Below are 16,738 nucleotides of genomic sequence, written 5' to 3' on the forward strand. Positions count from 1 at the left end.
ATTTTTACTAAATTTTATTAAGAATATCTGTAATGGTTATAAATCCGCACATTCACATTGTTTTTTGTCAGGAATATAGGAAATAATATAAAAACTGAAAGACATTTTCGGGGGTTGGGGGTAAAGATGACGTCTTTTTATTACGTTTTATAGCGTCGACAATAAAAAAGAATTGTTGCGATGATTCGGCAAATGTTATACTAAAAGCTCTTTCGTATAAAATTATCATAAAATTATTTCGCAAGACTTTCTTTATTTTTCTCTTTTTGCTTTTGAAAAGTAAATAACGCTCAAAAAAAAATAGTGTGACGTGAACGGTTAAGTATCAAAGCGATAGAATTAGAACGTCAAGATTTTCTAGCAATATTATCATTGTCTTTTTTTTCTGGTCGGAAATGTCGCTTTTCGTATTCGCAACACGCCACACGAGCTCCTAGAGTTCTCTCTCAGTTTCAGCTGAACAATAATGACTGTGCTTATCGTCTAATTGCCTCATAACTCAATATAGCGGTAGTGAAAGGCCTACGAAACTCTATTTGTTCCTATTATCTTTGATGTAGTAAGCTTTGATTATTAACGTTACTGACAATATTGGTGTTCACATTAAGTTATAATAGATGTAGGATTTTACTAATATATCGGAAGCAAATAATCGACATCTAAACATTGTATGTACCTCTTTAGAAACTTTTACTTAGGGATGGAAGTACAGATATGTTATTGTGACTTAAGTTAAGGTTACAGTTTCTCTGCCAACATTTCAACATTGGGGTACTATAATTAAAGTAATGGTTGTTCCACACAACCTCAATTTTCGGTTGAACTGTAGTTAAATCCTAATTTAAGGGAATAACACAAGAAAAAAGTTCCTTTAAATATTTATATCACATCTTGTGACATTGTAATTATTGTTGTACAATATAAAAAAATATTTTTAACAAGTTATCGGCAACCCTTTAAAAATAATCTACATTCCTAGTTCGATCCATAGTATACAAACATATATATATGAAAACGTTGTGGCATCTTCGGTGAAATTAATTAAATCGGACCTATCAAAGGATTGCTCGGTCTTGGAATGCGGGGCATCTAGCCCGACATGTTTGAATCCTGGATGTCGATACGTATAACAATCACATCTAACAGATTACATATATACTATCCTATCTATTATGTATTCTTATTGATTAATATTGTAAATTTTACATATATAACGCCTGTTATTAATACAAATAACCTTAACTTTAATATTAGGCGAATAATCTTATTTTTACTAATATTATAAATGCGAATGTTTAGACGGATGGAATGGATATTTGAAGGTATCTCTATAACAACTCAATGGATCTGTTTGAAATTTGTCATACATGTAAAATATAGTCTGCAAGAATTAAACAAATAATGTTTTTTTTTACGTTTAACAGGCTATACCTATAACTCATATTAGTAAGATAACAAACATGACAGTAAAAAACAGCTTTATGCGTCTAATAAGTAAGTTTTAAAGTCTTTAGAATGCAACTATTTCTCAACGCAGTTAAAATTCAATAGACGAGAACGGACTTTAAGCTAATCGCCTCAGTACCGAATAACTTAATTCTATCGGAATTTCGGTTGACAACGTTGAATGGAACGGATTTGCTAAACAGTCGCCTACACAAGTCTGTGGGCGGACCTCTCGTCAATTTATCACCACCGACATAACAGATCTGAATAGTTTCAAATTGAAATAATTCACGTATTTACAATGGTACGACCGACCGTATAGTTCTTCCAGAAATTAGAAATGTAACTTAACTGTAACTTAATCTATATTCAATGGGCGACATTTCTACACCTCTTTTTAACTATGGCTTGGTAACAGGATTATGTGAGAGACTGTAACACGTAGGTCTGTAGCGTCCCTTTCTCACCAGCGCCCTGGGCGCTCGCCCAACCGCGCCCTATCCTAACGCCGGCCCTGTATTTATATTATTTTACCTGTAATTTTTTTTTATATTTATTGGCTACACATCACCTATATTATTTTTTTATTTGTCACATAGCATTTAATATATTGCAACACATAGGCCTGACCTAATAAATAAAGAATTTTTATTCTTACTTTGAATATAAGATGTTACTTTATTTGCTCATAAATCGATATAAAACGTGTGGGGGTTGTATTCAAATGAAATAATTGTAAGATAACAAGCTGAGGGTGTTATTGTCACGTATTGAACACGTGCCGAATAAATTTTGTACCGAGTTTTTGTAGGAGAACAATAATAATCGAAGAGAACATTTATTATTCAGGAGAAGATACAGTAGAAAATTAATTTCATTACATACAAATAATACGACATACTTATATAAATAGCATAGCTGTCGCCCGCACCTCCGTCCGCGCGGTATTAAAAAAAAACATAATTAGTACTATATGTGTTCCTCCAGACTTTATTCTATATGTATGCCAATTTTCATCGAGATCCTTTCAGAATTCTGGATATACCTTCAAACAAACATCCATCCATCCATCGCGCATTTATTACGCTTTATGAATATTTGAAGCGATAGTTTTGAAATTCGACAACAATCAATGCATAAACATATTAGTAACTCATTCATACCGAATTCGTTTTCATAAATAATCCTTTATAATCACTTTATTGCGTCATAGTTTATCAGTATTATTTTAATTTAAATCTAAAATCTATTTTATTAAATTTAAATCAACTAAAGATTTCTTCGGGGATGCATATAAAATGTACTTCTGTTGCGGTATGCTCGCTGCAATGCTTCTGTAGAAAATAAATTTGGCGGGAACACGATACGCCGCGGAATACGCGCGTAAATCGTACACCGATCTTATCGAATGCGAATTTACGTTCCGTCGCCAGAAAACGAATGAATGAACTCTATGCTACTGTTACAATTTGTATGGAGAACTAAAAAGTAATATTCAAATAACCTAACTTTAGTTATAAAAAAAAACTTATATACATTTGCGCGGGAAACGTTCACTTCTTGTCAGTCGGGTAATAGTTAACATTCCAAATAGATCGTAATCACTTACTCGTTCATCATATTTTTTTTATTTAATGGACTGGAATGAAATAGGTTTGTTAGGTTAGGGTTAGGTAGTTGTAGATATTTGTTAAATAAATAGGTCAGCTTATATTATCGATGTAATCATGACAAATAGTGACCACAAATTACGACGCATTAATTTGTCGCCAATATATTGAGTTATAGAGCAATTAAACGATAAATATGACTTAATTATTAGTAAATCGTAATTAAGGAACAATTTTAGGTATTTTATCGGATTTGTTAAACTAATCGATTTATAACCAATTGTGGTTACTCGATTAATGTTATGAATATCGATTAAATATAACAATTTATATAATCATGCTCTGAACTTCTGATTTAAAAAAAAGGTTTTTAGTTTATTAATGTTACTATTACAAAAAATGTGTTTATTAGGGATTAGTCGAGTAAATATAATTTTGTCATGTAAATACGTACTTGATACTATCGTAAAAATATGTGAATGTTTAGCTTACTTTATTATTATCGCGTGCCTAGAAGGAATTTAGCCCAAATTTTTAGTTTATTTCACTCAATTTAAAATTAATTACACATGTAAATTCCTTTTAAACAAATGTTTTATGTTTATGTGCCAACATATAATCATTCTGTAATGTCGTATAAAAAATTACAATAAAAAAAGTGGAAATGAACATAGTAAAGAACAATTTTTAGTTTGTTTATAATATAGATGTGAATGGAATATTTCATTTTATTACATTTATAACTGTTAAGACATCTTAATCCCTTTTGAGGTAGGCAGGCACAAGACTCAGTTCTTCTAAAGCTTAACATGTCCGAAATCTGACAGAGATAAATGCGAACATACCAGTTGAGTCATACTCATTTTGTTCATCATTACAGATTGAGTTTTCTTCTGATTTTTTGGAATCGTCTTTAGCACAGCCAGTGATAAAGCATTACTAGAGTAAATACCAAAATAATGTGACAAAAGAATTCTTGTAAATAAAATGAGTGCAAAATAAAACATTCTGCCAAAGACGTGGCATACTGGCCAATAACCTTTGCCTTTTTAATTATAAAAAAAGATAGGTGTCAAGAGAAGAGAATCGCGCGCGAAATGTTAACAACGAAATGTAGTCGTGAATGTTTAATTATATAATATTGTAAAAAATGTATTAAAGTAATTTTAACAGCAAATAAACGCATTTTGGCTGCCGTTTTGCTTTTTTTAATTTGTACAAACTAAGAGTTATGTTTTTAATTTATGAGTACTAGTATTGTAGGAAATAAGGTGTAAATTTGTTAATTAACGATATATTGTGTAAAGATGTTCGCCGTAATGCTGTATACTCAAAGCTACTAATTACCTCGGAAAGTATGATGTTCCCATAATCCGTTCCTAGAGTCGTTGACGGAGGCAAAGGCAGCATACTAAGCCATGTTAACGGTAATGCCTTAACGAAACGTGCGCACATTAGTTTTCGTTATGACAATGGAGCCCTAAAATGCTGCATATGTAAACACATTTGTTTATTTTTATACATTTATTTGTCCGTAGAAGTTAATGTATTTTATTATATCTTACACTGTTCATATATCTCAGTATGTAGACCAATTTAAACAATTTTGTAAGTAAAATTGAGTCCCTGGCATGTCTAAATGTCATTGTGTAGTCTTCAATTCTAGCTACGTACTGTATCATTGCAATCTACGACTGACCAATCTAGGTTATCCATTCAAATAACTAAAATCCACGTAGTTCGGTTTACAATTAGAATTCGAAGTGGAATTGTTGAAATAGTGTAGGAGAGGTCTGGATTCTGGGAGTTCACAAATATATTGTTATGCGGCTGGTTTCAATTTCAAGTCGTCGACGATTGTATTTCGTCGCTTAAATAGTTCGATTGAAACACGGATACGGTAGCTTTGCTTGATTAATAAGTTTGTTTAATTCAAGCTAGCGTCTAACCTGCAAATTTTAACTTTAGTACGAAATACTATTGCTTGTTTTAAGAAAAATGTTTAAATGAATTACAGCACCACGGCTGCAAACATAGGCATTACGTTTAGGTTACCAAAGTCTACTCATCGGCTTATTCTTGTACTAAAAAGTAAAAAGAAGTCATAAAATATTGTTAGGTGCCAATGTTTGCCAGATAACATAATAAATATTGTGCAATATTACATTTTTCATTTATTGAAATTTTTGAAATACAATTTTGAAGTCGTTTTTGCGCAAACAAAAAGCCTCCACTCTATAGTGATTAAACAAGGCACATTCCCACAGGACCCCGAGGCTCCACTGAATAGACCTCGCTAACGTTCGTCTCACGAGAGTTGCAGTATTTCTTAATTGGATTTGTCTCCCTCCACCCCCTCTCTCTAATCTACACGTTGCATTTTACATCTTTTAAAGCTTAAATGTTCTCGTTGGCTAAAAGCTACATTTAGTTTTGCGACTATTGGCTTACTTGGCTTGAAGTTATTTTCACATAAAACAAGTAAATACTGTTGAAAAATTATTAAATGCTTTTCAATACTAATGACAAAATACAATGATGGATTTGTTGTAATATAAGTTTAGAGTGTCGCTACGCCGACATAATCCCGCTTGAATAGCGAAACGCGAATGATATTCAAACGTTAAATTTGCAAAGCGCTTAATCTATGAATAAATAAAGCGCTTCAACCGCTTCACAAAAGCCTTAACGATACAAAGGGTCGCTTTAGTTCACGATTCGCCACAACAGTCAAAGTTGAGCCCAATCATGTGTGACGCGGATTGTGATAACACCGAGTAGTACAATCGCCTGCACTAATGTCATGACTTTGCTAATTCGATGCTATGATGTGATTAGCTTGTTGTTGATGACTGTACATGTGGGTACACGACTTAATATACGTAAACGTGCAAGTAATGAAGTAGAGCTTCTTAGACTTGAATTAGACTATGGAATAGAGACTTTCGTGAGACAATTTAAGGAAGGCTTCTGAAGTATTTTCAGACATAAGGCTAAACAATTAATAGATTTACATATATACATTTATCCGACGTTCTTACGGTGAAAGAAAACATCGTGATGCAACCTGCACATATATGAGAAGTAATTCAAAGATATGTGTGAAGTCAACCAACCCGCACTTGGCCAGCGTGGTTGACTATGGCCTAATCACCCTTAACTTAGGGTAGGCTCCGAGCCCATCGGTGGGGACGTGTTATTGAACTACTAGATTTTCCACAAAAATTTTAATTCTCCTTTAAACTTCCACCTGGTTAAGTTTTATTATATACAACTTTTTTAATATAATAAGTTATCAATATCTCTTCGTATTTCTAGTTTACAAAAGTTTCGAAATCAGGAAGCTCGGTGACAGACCGTATCTGCGGAGTCGCGGTAATAGCTTCCGACACCGCGATGCTAAGGTTTCTAAAAATGGAATAAACCATTTTTCATAAGAAAATAAATGGGAAAAAAAATCAATACAAAACTCAGTAGAATATACTTAGAAATCACTGCGATCCCAGAAGAAACTAGATTATGTTATTAAGGCCGGCAACGCATCTGCGGTTCCTCTGGTATTGCTGATGTCCATGGGCGTCCTTGAACACCTCGGTGTTCCCGCTGCTCGTTTGCCCCTTCTATTATAAAAAAAAGTAATTCACATATTTGCCGAATCCTCACAAAAGATGGGTGATGATTAATCCTCAAATAGGAAAGGATGTACAAATATACAAAAAAGAAATCCACGATATCGCTGTATAACAATTTAGTAAATATCATAAGACTACAATAGTCATTTCAATGGTGTATATCGTTGCTTTGACAAGTTTACTAATACTATAAATGCGAATGTTTGGATGGATAGATGGATATATGTTTGGTAGAAAGTATATCCAGAAAGTCTTTGTGGATCTTCTTCAAATTTGGAATAGATGTAGAACATGTAAGTAGTCGCGGGTTACGGCTAGTATTATAAAATGTAGTAGTTATTTCCGAATTCGAATATAAGTTTATTTGGATAGTGCAAAAGTATAGAAAACGTTGCAGAGTATTTCGTGCGCTTGCTGTTTGTATATGAACTTTAAACTTCTCCGTAGTTTTCAATGAAAACGTTTACAGACTACTTTGCAAAATGTTTTCTCTACACCACACTGTAATTCTGCAAAACTACACACCGCGTCAAAGCAAAAAACATCATTTTAGTCACTATATATTTTATATTATCTCACATTAATTTATTTACACAAATAAATATATTTAAAAATCTTTTCAAAAGATTTCTTTTTCTTTTATAATTTATTCAGTAAAAGATCGCATAAAATGTTGGCAAGTTTATATTCATTTTTATAAAATAAATAGAAAAGAGTTAAGTATTAATAAATTTATAAACGTTCGATAGGTTTAATCAAAGCTTTTGAACTGAAAGGGTCAAAGAAAAAATATTTTTAACATCAGAATTAACATTATCTTTTTGAAAGATTACATAACTTACAGATGGAATTAATTTATACGATGAAATCGAGTGTTGTCACACTCAGCGGTCGTTACGCCGTCGGTGTCGACTGACGACTGTGCAATGACTGCAATCAGCGAAGGATCATTAGTGACGCGTTTACCGGAAATGAAAGACGCTTTTAATATGACTAGCGTCAGCCTGCCCGCGTACAATATCCGGTGTTCTGTACTTTTTAATAAATCTTTTAAAGTTTTTTTTGTCTATGATTTTCATAAAATTGTCTCGAGTTTAGTAAAAGATGTTTTTAAAATCAAATGAACTGAAGTTTGAGTTTGAAAATACATTTTTCTTATCCGTACCATATCTGGTAAAAGAGTAATAACCACAGCAAAGTATTAAAACATAATTTTACATTAAATAATCCAGTCGAAGTAAATACTTAGTAGAGTATTAGTCACCGGTTACTTCCAACACTATGAAGGGAGAACTTGTTGATTAGTTCAATCAAGTTACACTGGATACCGGTGTAATCTGTAGAGCCACTTACCACAAGAGCACTTCATCTTTGATAATCTCCATAGTATTTCAAGTAAGATTATGCGAGACAATAACCTCGATCTTACAACGAATCGCCAAGTCAAGGTCATTGACAAATCCAACAAACGATTGTTTACACATTCTTTTTCTCGATTTATAATTTTTTAATATATTACAATAGATTTTAAAATAACGTGTTGCATTTATTAGTTTTTAATCATTTAAAATCTTTGTTTTGAAAATTCCGACAATAGATGGCGCTATTTAACTTATTATTGCCTCGGTCAATTGGGATTTATTAAATTAAGGTTAGGTTATGTTCTAAAATGCATATTTTACTGAAGTTAGCTAATTTGTACAAAAACAATATATTATATAGGTAGGAAATATTAAACAAAACATTTGCTTATTTATTAATTATTGTTTTTAGTCTATAAATTCCAATCAATACTATGTTATGTACATTCGTTTCATTCATTCAATGAAATTATCAATTGACAGAAATAAACTTTTAATCCATCCTGTTATGATTTTAATAAGGAAATCTTTAATCGATAGATCTTTTAATCCAGGGATACTTACTTATCGTAATAAAGTCGATTAAAAGTCATAAAAATTATCTGTGAGTATTAACTAGTTTTTTTTTCGAGATATTATTACGTATAAAATGGCAAAACTCTAGGAAAAGTTTTGTGTAAGTTTCGAAGACATAACAAAGAAGGTACGTGAATACTTTGAAAATAAATATTATAATGTTTAATAATTGTATTCAAATTAAAATAGAGATATAAAGATAAGATTAGTGCTAAAATTTACTTAGTGAAAAAGTGTTAGTAGTTAGTAATTTATTATTGTGATTAGTTATTTTAGTGCTTATAGCATACAACAACATAACCTAAAGGGGTAGCCAGAGACCATTTATCGTAGTTCTGACAAAGCTATCTTCTTCCACATTCATATATCTACGCATAAATGCACTTCGGTTTAGGTTACTCTTAATACCGTTCTTGAGTAAAAAATTAAAAAAAAAACATATGTAGAATTTTAAATTAACATAAAGTTATGTTCACGTGTAATCAAATAGTTACAAGGATAAGGGACAAGATAGTTTGAGCGCGATTTAATTTAAATTACATATTTTGATACAAACCATAATATATCAAAAATTATAAATACATATCATAATTGTAATTTTGATTTGCAGAATAAATATGAAATTCCTGGTACTCACGCTCCTCGTGGCCGCGGCATTCGCCAGCCCGGCACACCGCTTTGTCCAACCCGGTGCGGCCGGCCCTGCACCCGTCATAATGCCTGAAGGCGAACCCATCTCTATTGGACCTGGTATCGTCCACCCAGAGATCGGAGGCGGCCCTGCCTTCGTCGATGACTTTGAACCTATTGCGATCGGACCCGCAATTATCAACGAACCCATTCCTCAAACTAAACCTGTAGTACAAATCATCATTAACATAAATGAACAAGGACAAGTTGTCGGTTCTCCTGTGGTTGTGAAACCTGAGCCTGAACCAGTTGTTGTTGTGGATGAAGCAGCTGACCCCGTGATTGTTGTAGACGCTCCCCCAGCGGTGATCGGTAATCCAGTCATCCCTGCACCCGTTATCACCCTGCCTGATGACCTCAATTAAGTAACTTTGTATAGTACAAATTAAGCTATTTTTTATACAATTAAATATAATAAACAATTTTGCAGCATTTTAATAAGGTATTAGTTTATTTAAAAATTGTGCATCAAAAGATATTTTGAGTTATTCCCACACATAATTGTTATCAATATTGTTTTAAATTTTATGGCTTCTGATTCATTATGTTATCCAATCAGAATGATAAATACTATCCAGGTATATGTTCCGACGCACGAATGAATCTGAAATAAAGTAATTAATTAACGGTTAATCTTAAATATTATCTTTCCTGAGCTATTTATTGGGGTACATTAAAATATTACGTTCCGATAAAACATTATTTATGATTGGAAGAGTCGAGTTACGTTTATTCCGTACTTATAATATCCTAACCCAACTTTTTTTTTATTAACGAACAATTAAAGTAAATTGTTTTTTTTTTATATATAAAGAGAGTAAAGACGACCAAGTAGGCTACTCGATGTTTGGTGAAAAATATGCTTCGTTTGCTTTTGAATATTTAGTTCTAAAACGGTTTTACTTTCCCTCTTAATGTGTATAATTCCAATATTTTAACTAAGCGTTTATCCTCAGCCAGTCATGTCAATAGTGTTGTTCCATATTTAAATTAAAAAAAACGTTAGCTACAGCAGTTTCTTGGTTAGAATAAATAATCAGATAATTAAACCAAGGTTATTAATTTAACGAGAACTTAATGGGCCGTGACAAATAAATTATCTTTTTTTAATTTATTAAAGTAGCTTCATGAATTTGTCTAAATTGTTTTAACGATATTCTAATTGAAAATTACGCAAAATATTAACGATCTGATAATAAAATTTTAATTAATTTGTTCATCCGAGTGGAATTCATTAGTTTTCAAAATGGACGCTACAATATTTAAGCTTTGTTATTACTCCGGAATATACGAGCACTTTTCAACCTTTTCTGGATAATTTAACAAGATTTTTATTTAATAAAACAGGTCATGTAATGAGAAAACAAGATCTTGTTTCGTTATAAATTCAACAGATCTCTCTTTAATTATTCACGTGTTTTAATATTTTATGAAAAATAACATATTTTCAAGCCATTTTTCGCAGATAAAAATTAAAAAAAAACATTTTTGAATCTGTCATTTTTTTCAACGGAAACTTAATGGCGACCTTGCAATGCGTCGGATTGCCAGTAACAAAAATACACTATTGTCTTTGTTGTCTATGAATCAATAATCAATCAATAACTTAAATTAATTAAATGATCTATTTCAATAATGTATAGATTTAGAATAACCCCGACGAATTCCTGTCGTGTCAACAATAATCGGAGCGCTTCGGTCTGTGGGCTGCGGCGTGCGGGCTCGAATACCGCGGCTTCCAAACAATGTACACAACAATGCAGTTACGTTGATGACTGGGTTGCATAGCACAAGTTCATATAGCTAAATATTTATTTTATTATATTATTCCCAAGGGATTTAATCAAGCTGTATAAAAATATTGAAAAATGTAGGGACACATAAGACGAATCTTGACCCTAGTTTAGGACATAGGATCATAATTTTTATAATTTTACTGTATTTATTTGTATTTATTAAAAGTAGGTACTCATTTTGTGTATACTAAGAAAGAGAAAAAACAGTTAGATTCAAAAAAGGATTTTTCGTATTTAAAAAAAAAAACGTTTTAGTAGGTAAAGTTTTTAAAAAGTTAAAACTTTAAAAATATTTTTTTAAAGTTTTTAAAGTTTCGAACTAAAAAAAATATGGTAAAAGGATTGGATGTTGCAAATGTTGATTTAAGGTTTCGATATAGAATAACTAGAAAATCACTTGGATTCTCTTATTGGTGGCCTCGGATCGCCGCTCGAATCCCATTTGTAAATCCAATTTCGCACTTCTCTTAACAGCTGCATTTACATAGCCTAACTCGAAATAGAAATCTGTTAACATAGGTACAAAAATGATTTGAAATTCAGATTTGTATTTCTTTTTACAACTTTCCAATTGTATTAAATGGTATCATATTTTAAGCATTGGTCCATTACTGTTTCATTTACCTGACTCAAGATTTGGTATAATACAAACAGTTAAATCCATTGAACAGTTTTATAAAAAAAATATCTGAAGACACCAAGAAAAATAGTATCAATACGTCTAATGTCACTGTTTTTTAACTTTATAAAATGTGTTCTTTGAGAAATATCCGCTTTGGTCGCATCAACGTTGCTGAAGCGAAATAAAAGATTCTATTTGAACTTTAGTGAACTTTCACTAAACCTATTGTTGTCCGCGCTGTCCCGTACGGTGATGTGGATATCATTTTTATTTCCGACCAAGTAAATATTTCGTACAATAGTGGCATCGGATGGTTACTGATTTTTTTATATTCATTCGAAAAGTAGTCATTTAAAATTAAACGGGGTGAGAAAACCTTATAGAATATTATCAGATGAAAGCGTAGAGTATCAAGTAAGTGTATAAAAGATGAAAGAAATGGAAAAGGATATAGTTAATTCTAACTATGAAATTTTCATTTCCCAAACATCAAAACCGAAGTAAAAATATCTTCTGTAAATTTTAGTTTGTTTATTACAAAAACGTTACAAGTGGGTGTGTACATTGGCTCGCGCCGGACGCACCGCACACATCGTCTGCAACGGATAGCTTGTTGATAAATGCCGTCTTTGGATGTGGAGTATGGATGCAGCGCTTTGTAAATACAAAGTACAATAAATTGACACTGACCAATGACCGTGTATCTTATATCTTATCTATAAATACTAGGCAACTATAACAAAGGGTCATAAATTAACCTTGATATGAGCGATAGGGATTTAAATCATTATCGCATATCACATAATCCTTTTGAGTAACGCTGGCTAAATAATATTGCATTAACTATAATAAATTCCTTTTTAAATATTATTATGATGAGATCTTTGATTTATAGCATGCAATATGACTTTGATTTGCATGATCCATTGATTAAAGGAAGGCATCTGCAATAGCGGATCACTAAGGTTAATTTAGGTGGCGGCTTGCTTGATTGCCAACATAAAAAAAGAAAATTTTCATTTGTTTTAAAACGATGAAAAATGTAGGCTACGTAAATGTAAGTGAGGAAACTAAGCTTCCGTTTAATATTCACTTTTCTTACTTTTTACTAATCAATTTGTTACTCAAAATTTTAAATAATGTTTATAAAAATTGACATTTAATTTTATTGAAACAATATCTAGTCTTTGTTTTTACACAACACACAAAATAATGAAACGCCTAATTATGCAGCACTCAGGGTGTCTGTGCTAAAGAAACAATCCTTTCCTTTGTTTCTACTTTGAATATATTACTTCGGTACGCTCATGTAAATATCCTTTAATATTCCCACTCGCCTCAACGATGTAGGTCGCGCGTAAACAGTTTTATTATTATAATTTGGAATACAAAGTTTTTCAGGTGACTTATTGTAGCGTTTGTAAAAACATATACTGATATAATGTAAATGCGATACAGAATACAAGACAACGACGTACGATAAAACGAATATAAAAGAGAGAAATTATAAATTTATCTTAGAAAAATAATTTAAATTAACATATAACTACGTTTTATAATAAATAAATTTTATCGATAAATGAATCGTGGTCCTACTAGTATTGGCAACAAAAGTCGGAACAACATATATGCATCCGTTCTAGTTGACGTTTTCTTGATCACAATAAAAACTTTTTCACGTTAAAATAATCGATAAATGATTATCTGCGAGCACCGCATTAGTGTCATAGCGCACTTGAGCGACGAGTGTATCGGTATCTCCGCACTACGAGTTTATTTTAAATTCAGCAATCAGTAAATTGCTCGGTGAACCGCACTATAGTACTTCACTAGCTTTTATCTTTCGCTGTACGATTTAAACATTCAATTATTTTTAATCTACACCAGATTAAAATTGAGTAGTGAGAGTATTGAGTATTTGAATGTAAAAAATATTTTAATAAATAATTCAGAATAATCGATTTAATTGCAAACAATTTGAGTGTTTAACCTCTCTATTTTGATTAAGGCTCATTCACACGACAGCTGCGACTATGGAGGGATGTCTTAACCTCAGTACAAATCCGTTGACACTACATTAACTTGCCGAATTTATGATGCACATCAAACTATGGAAAGGTGAGAATATGGTATCGGCATTTTCGTATCTCTAGTTTGTTTGTCCCACCTAATTGCTAGCAGCGAAGTGACAACTGTTCGTAGACGTCAGTCAAATTCTCCAAAATTTGGACTACAATTTAGCCTCCAGAATAAATCGAATAGGCTCCAAAACTGCGGAACCTATCTAAAAAATTCTATGTCTTTTAGATAGCTACTCTCTGCCCGGGTAATATGGGATTTATTTATTACTAGTTTTTTTATACCGCGCTTCCTCTTATCTATTTAAAACTACCTCTCACAAAACTCCTAAGTCACTTAATCATTCAAATAAAGACCTAATAATATGAAATAATAAAAAGATCCAAATAGTTTCCTGACAAAGAGTATCTTGTAATAGATTATGGTTGTACGTTGTTACAATGTTGAATTTCAATACGTATCTTGTATAAACATAAAATACGCGCTGTCTGCACACGCCTTTATCATTGCGAATGGACTCGGCCGAATAATAGAATACTAGATCCCAACATAACTCATTGCCCGTGAAGCCTCGCTTCCCTGGAGATAATAAAACAATAACATTTCTCAGACACTATGATAAAGAGACTTTTTTTATTTAATAAAACATTTAAGTATATTTATATGGAAAATAGAAACGCTTCATAAGATGTAAATCGTTTTGTTTTTCCTTAGTCTTATTTAAAAGCAATTTATTCCACTCATAACTATTATATTAATAAATATCATTATCAGCTCACTTTACGTTTGAGGGGCTCGGAACCTACCCTAAGTTAGGCGTGACTAGGCTATAGTCAACCACACTGGCCTAATGCGGGTTGGTTGACTTCACACATATCTTTGAATTTCTTCTCAGATGCAACCTGCATTACGATGTTTTCCTTCACCGTATGAACGTTGGATAAATGTACATATGTAAATCTGAAATCGAAAAACACATTGGCATATGGCGGGATTCGAACTCAGGACCTGCAGATCGCAAGTCAAGCTTGACCCCTGAGCCACCGATGCTCATATTAATAAATATAGCCTGACGTATATTTCTCGTCAACCGTCATCTTTAATGAAGATTAATTCTACCTTTCATAATTATGATGGATGAACTGCAATAAATTAATTATATCGTTACATGAACTCGACTAATGTGGTTCAATTAATTTGTTCAAAAAACTTGATAACCAAATATTTTACTGTGGCTGAATACTTGAGTTACTAGCGAGCTCTATGAAAGTGTCACGGGTTAGTGGAATTCGGTATATATAAAGCCAAAACGGAGGTTAAGAGTTGGATCTTACTATTCGGTAACTTAATCCTTTGACGATTAACTGCAAGGTCTTGAATCTTTTTATACGACAGATAAATCTAAATATGAACAGTTTTCGTTAGTTCGTTAAGTGGTAGTATTAACTACAATAATTTATCTAGTGCAGTAAATTATCATGCTAATTGGGGTCTGCGTTGCGGAAAAACCGCCGCTGGCGCCCCAAATAAATTAGAGAAGCTTTATGCGGTATGCAAAACTACTTTTATAGTTAATAGCTATAGCACGTGACTCCGTCCATGCGGAATTAAAAAAATACTTAATTAGTATGAGCCTATGAGTTCTTTCAGACTGTTCTATATCTATGCCAAATTTTAGCGACATCTGCACAACCGTTCTGGAGATACCTTCTAACATCTATTCATTCTTTCATACATCCAAATTATCGCATTTATAATAAAAGTTAAAGTAAAATTTACGTTGATTAGTTGATTTACTATTAGTACAGTTTGTAGTGTGTAAACCAACGTAAATTTTTATTTACATGTATAAAATAAACAAGCGATAAGTCTTGACAAAGTTAACCTTTTCTTACCATCTTTGCTTTTTCATGTGACCTATTCACAGTGTTTTTAATTCAATTAAAAAAAACATTTCATTTAGAAAATCGATAGTACATTTTAAAAGTTATATATAAATACTAGCGGACCCGACAGACGTTGTCCTGTCTACACGTCTTTAATTTGAATTTATTTAAAATTTGACACTGCGATGGTAGCGCCGTCTGTCGGATCCAATGTAAAACATTCCAAAATCAACAACTACTAATAAATTACAAATTAATTAAAAAAACATTGTCCAGCGGACAAAATTTTTAATCTAAACCATTCCCAGATGCCCTTGAACACACACAAAAAATTTCATCAAAATCGGTCAAGTCGTTTGAGAGAAATTCAGTGACATACACACTCACAGAAGAATTTTATATATAAAGATGTCTGTTTTAATTTGGGTTAGCTACTTTTTTGATGTGTATAAAAACCTTTAAAACTTTAGTTGATTTCGTCCGGCTTACAAAGCATCGTAAATTACCATAATAAAACCAATTTTACATTGACTAGCTGTCCATTGGGAAATCATTGAGCTTAACCAAGCAAAGAGTAAACTAATTCAATTCATAGCGTACCTGCTTTACATTTTTTTTTTAATTTAATACTTTTTAAAAGGCTTTTCCACATAAGGTAATTTTTGTTTAAAATCGTAGAAACCGAAAACAGAGTTAATAGGATGATTATGAGTGTTTATTTAATATCTATTATTACAATATTTCTAACGTACTCAGAATACTTAAGTGCCCACTAAGAGAGACTATTAGCATAGATGAAGTATGAGATAATTTAAAATACTTCGTAATTCCTTAAATAAAGCTACATTGGGTGACTTTTTTTAATTTTTTTTTTGGATTTAGTAGTTCAAATTGAAAGCTTAGTAATCGTAAATTCCCTTAGCTTTTTATAACATCCGCTTTGGTTATGGTTAAGGTTGAAATTAAAGCAAGATTAATGATTTTGTAACACCAGACAACGAGCTCTTAATGAAGGTGTAATTAAAGAGAATAATTTAATG

The 16,738-nt window shown here is 32.0% G+C and overlaps 1 protein-coding gene across 1 annotated transcript; it reads left to right on the forward strand.

Moving 5' to 3' along the window:
• The first annotated feature begins 8,667 nt into the window (after positions 1-8,667).
• On the forward strand, positions 8,668-9,753 carry LOC106124088 (uncharacterized). The gene is made up of 2 exons (XM_013320547.1): positions 8,668-8,752; positions 9,236-9,753. Exon 2 carries the CDS (start codon positions 9,243-9,245, stop codon positions 9,678-9,680), a length of 438 nt encoding a protein of 145 aa, XP_013176001.1. The 5' UTR covers positions 8,668-8,752; positions 9,236-9,242; the 3' UTR covers positions 9,681-9,753.
• Positions 9,754-16,738: the final 6,985 nt, after the last annotated feature.

This window comes from Papilio xuthus, unplaced genomic scaffold, assembly GCF_000836235.2.
Source record: "Papilio xuthus unplaced genomic scaffold, Pxut_1.1 DF825946.1, whole genome shotgun sequence".
In the NCBI taxonomy this organism is placed as follows: Eukaryota; Metazoa; Arthropoda; class Insecta; order Lepidoptera; family Papilionidae; genus Papilio; species Papilio xuthus.

Coding starts and splice junctions, on each gene's coding strand:
- LOC106124088 (XM_013320547.1), top strand. CDS start 9,243: ATGAAATTCCTGGTACTCACGCTCCTCGTGGCCGCGGCATTCGCCAGC.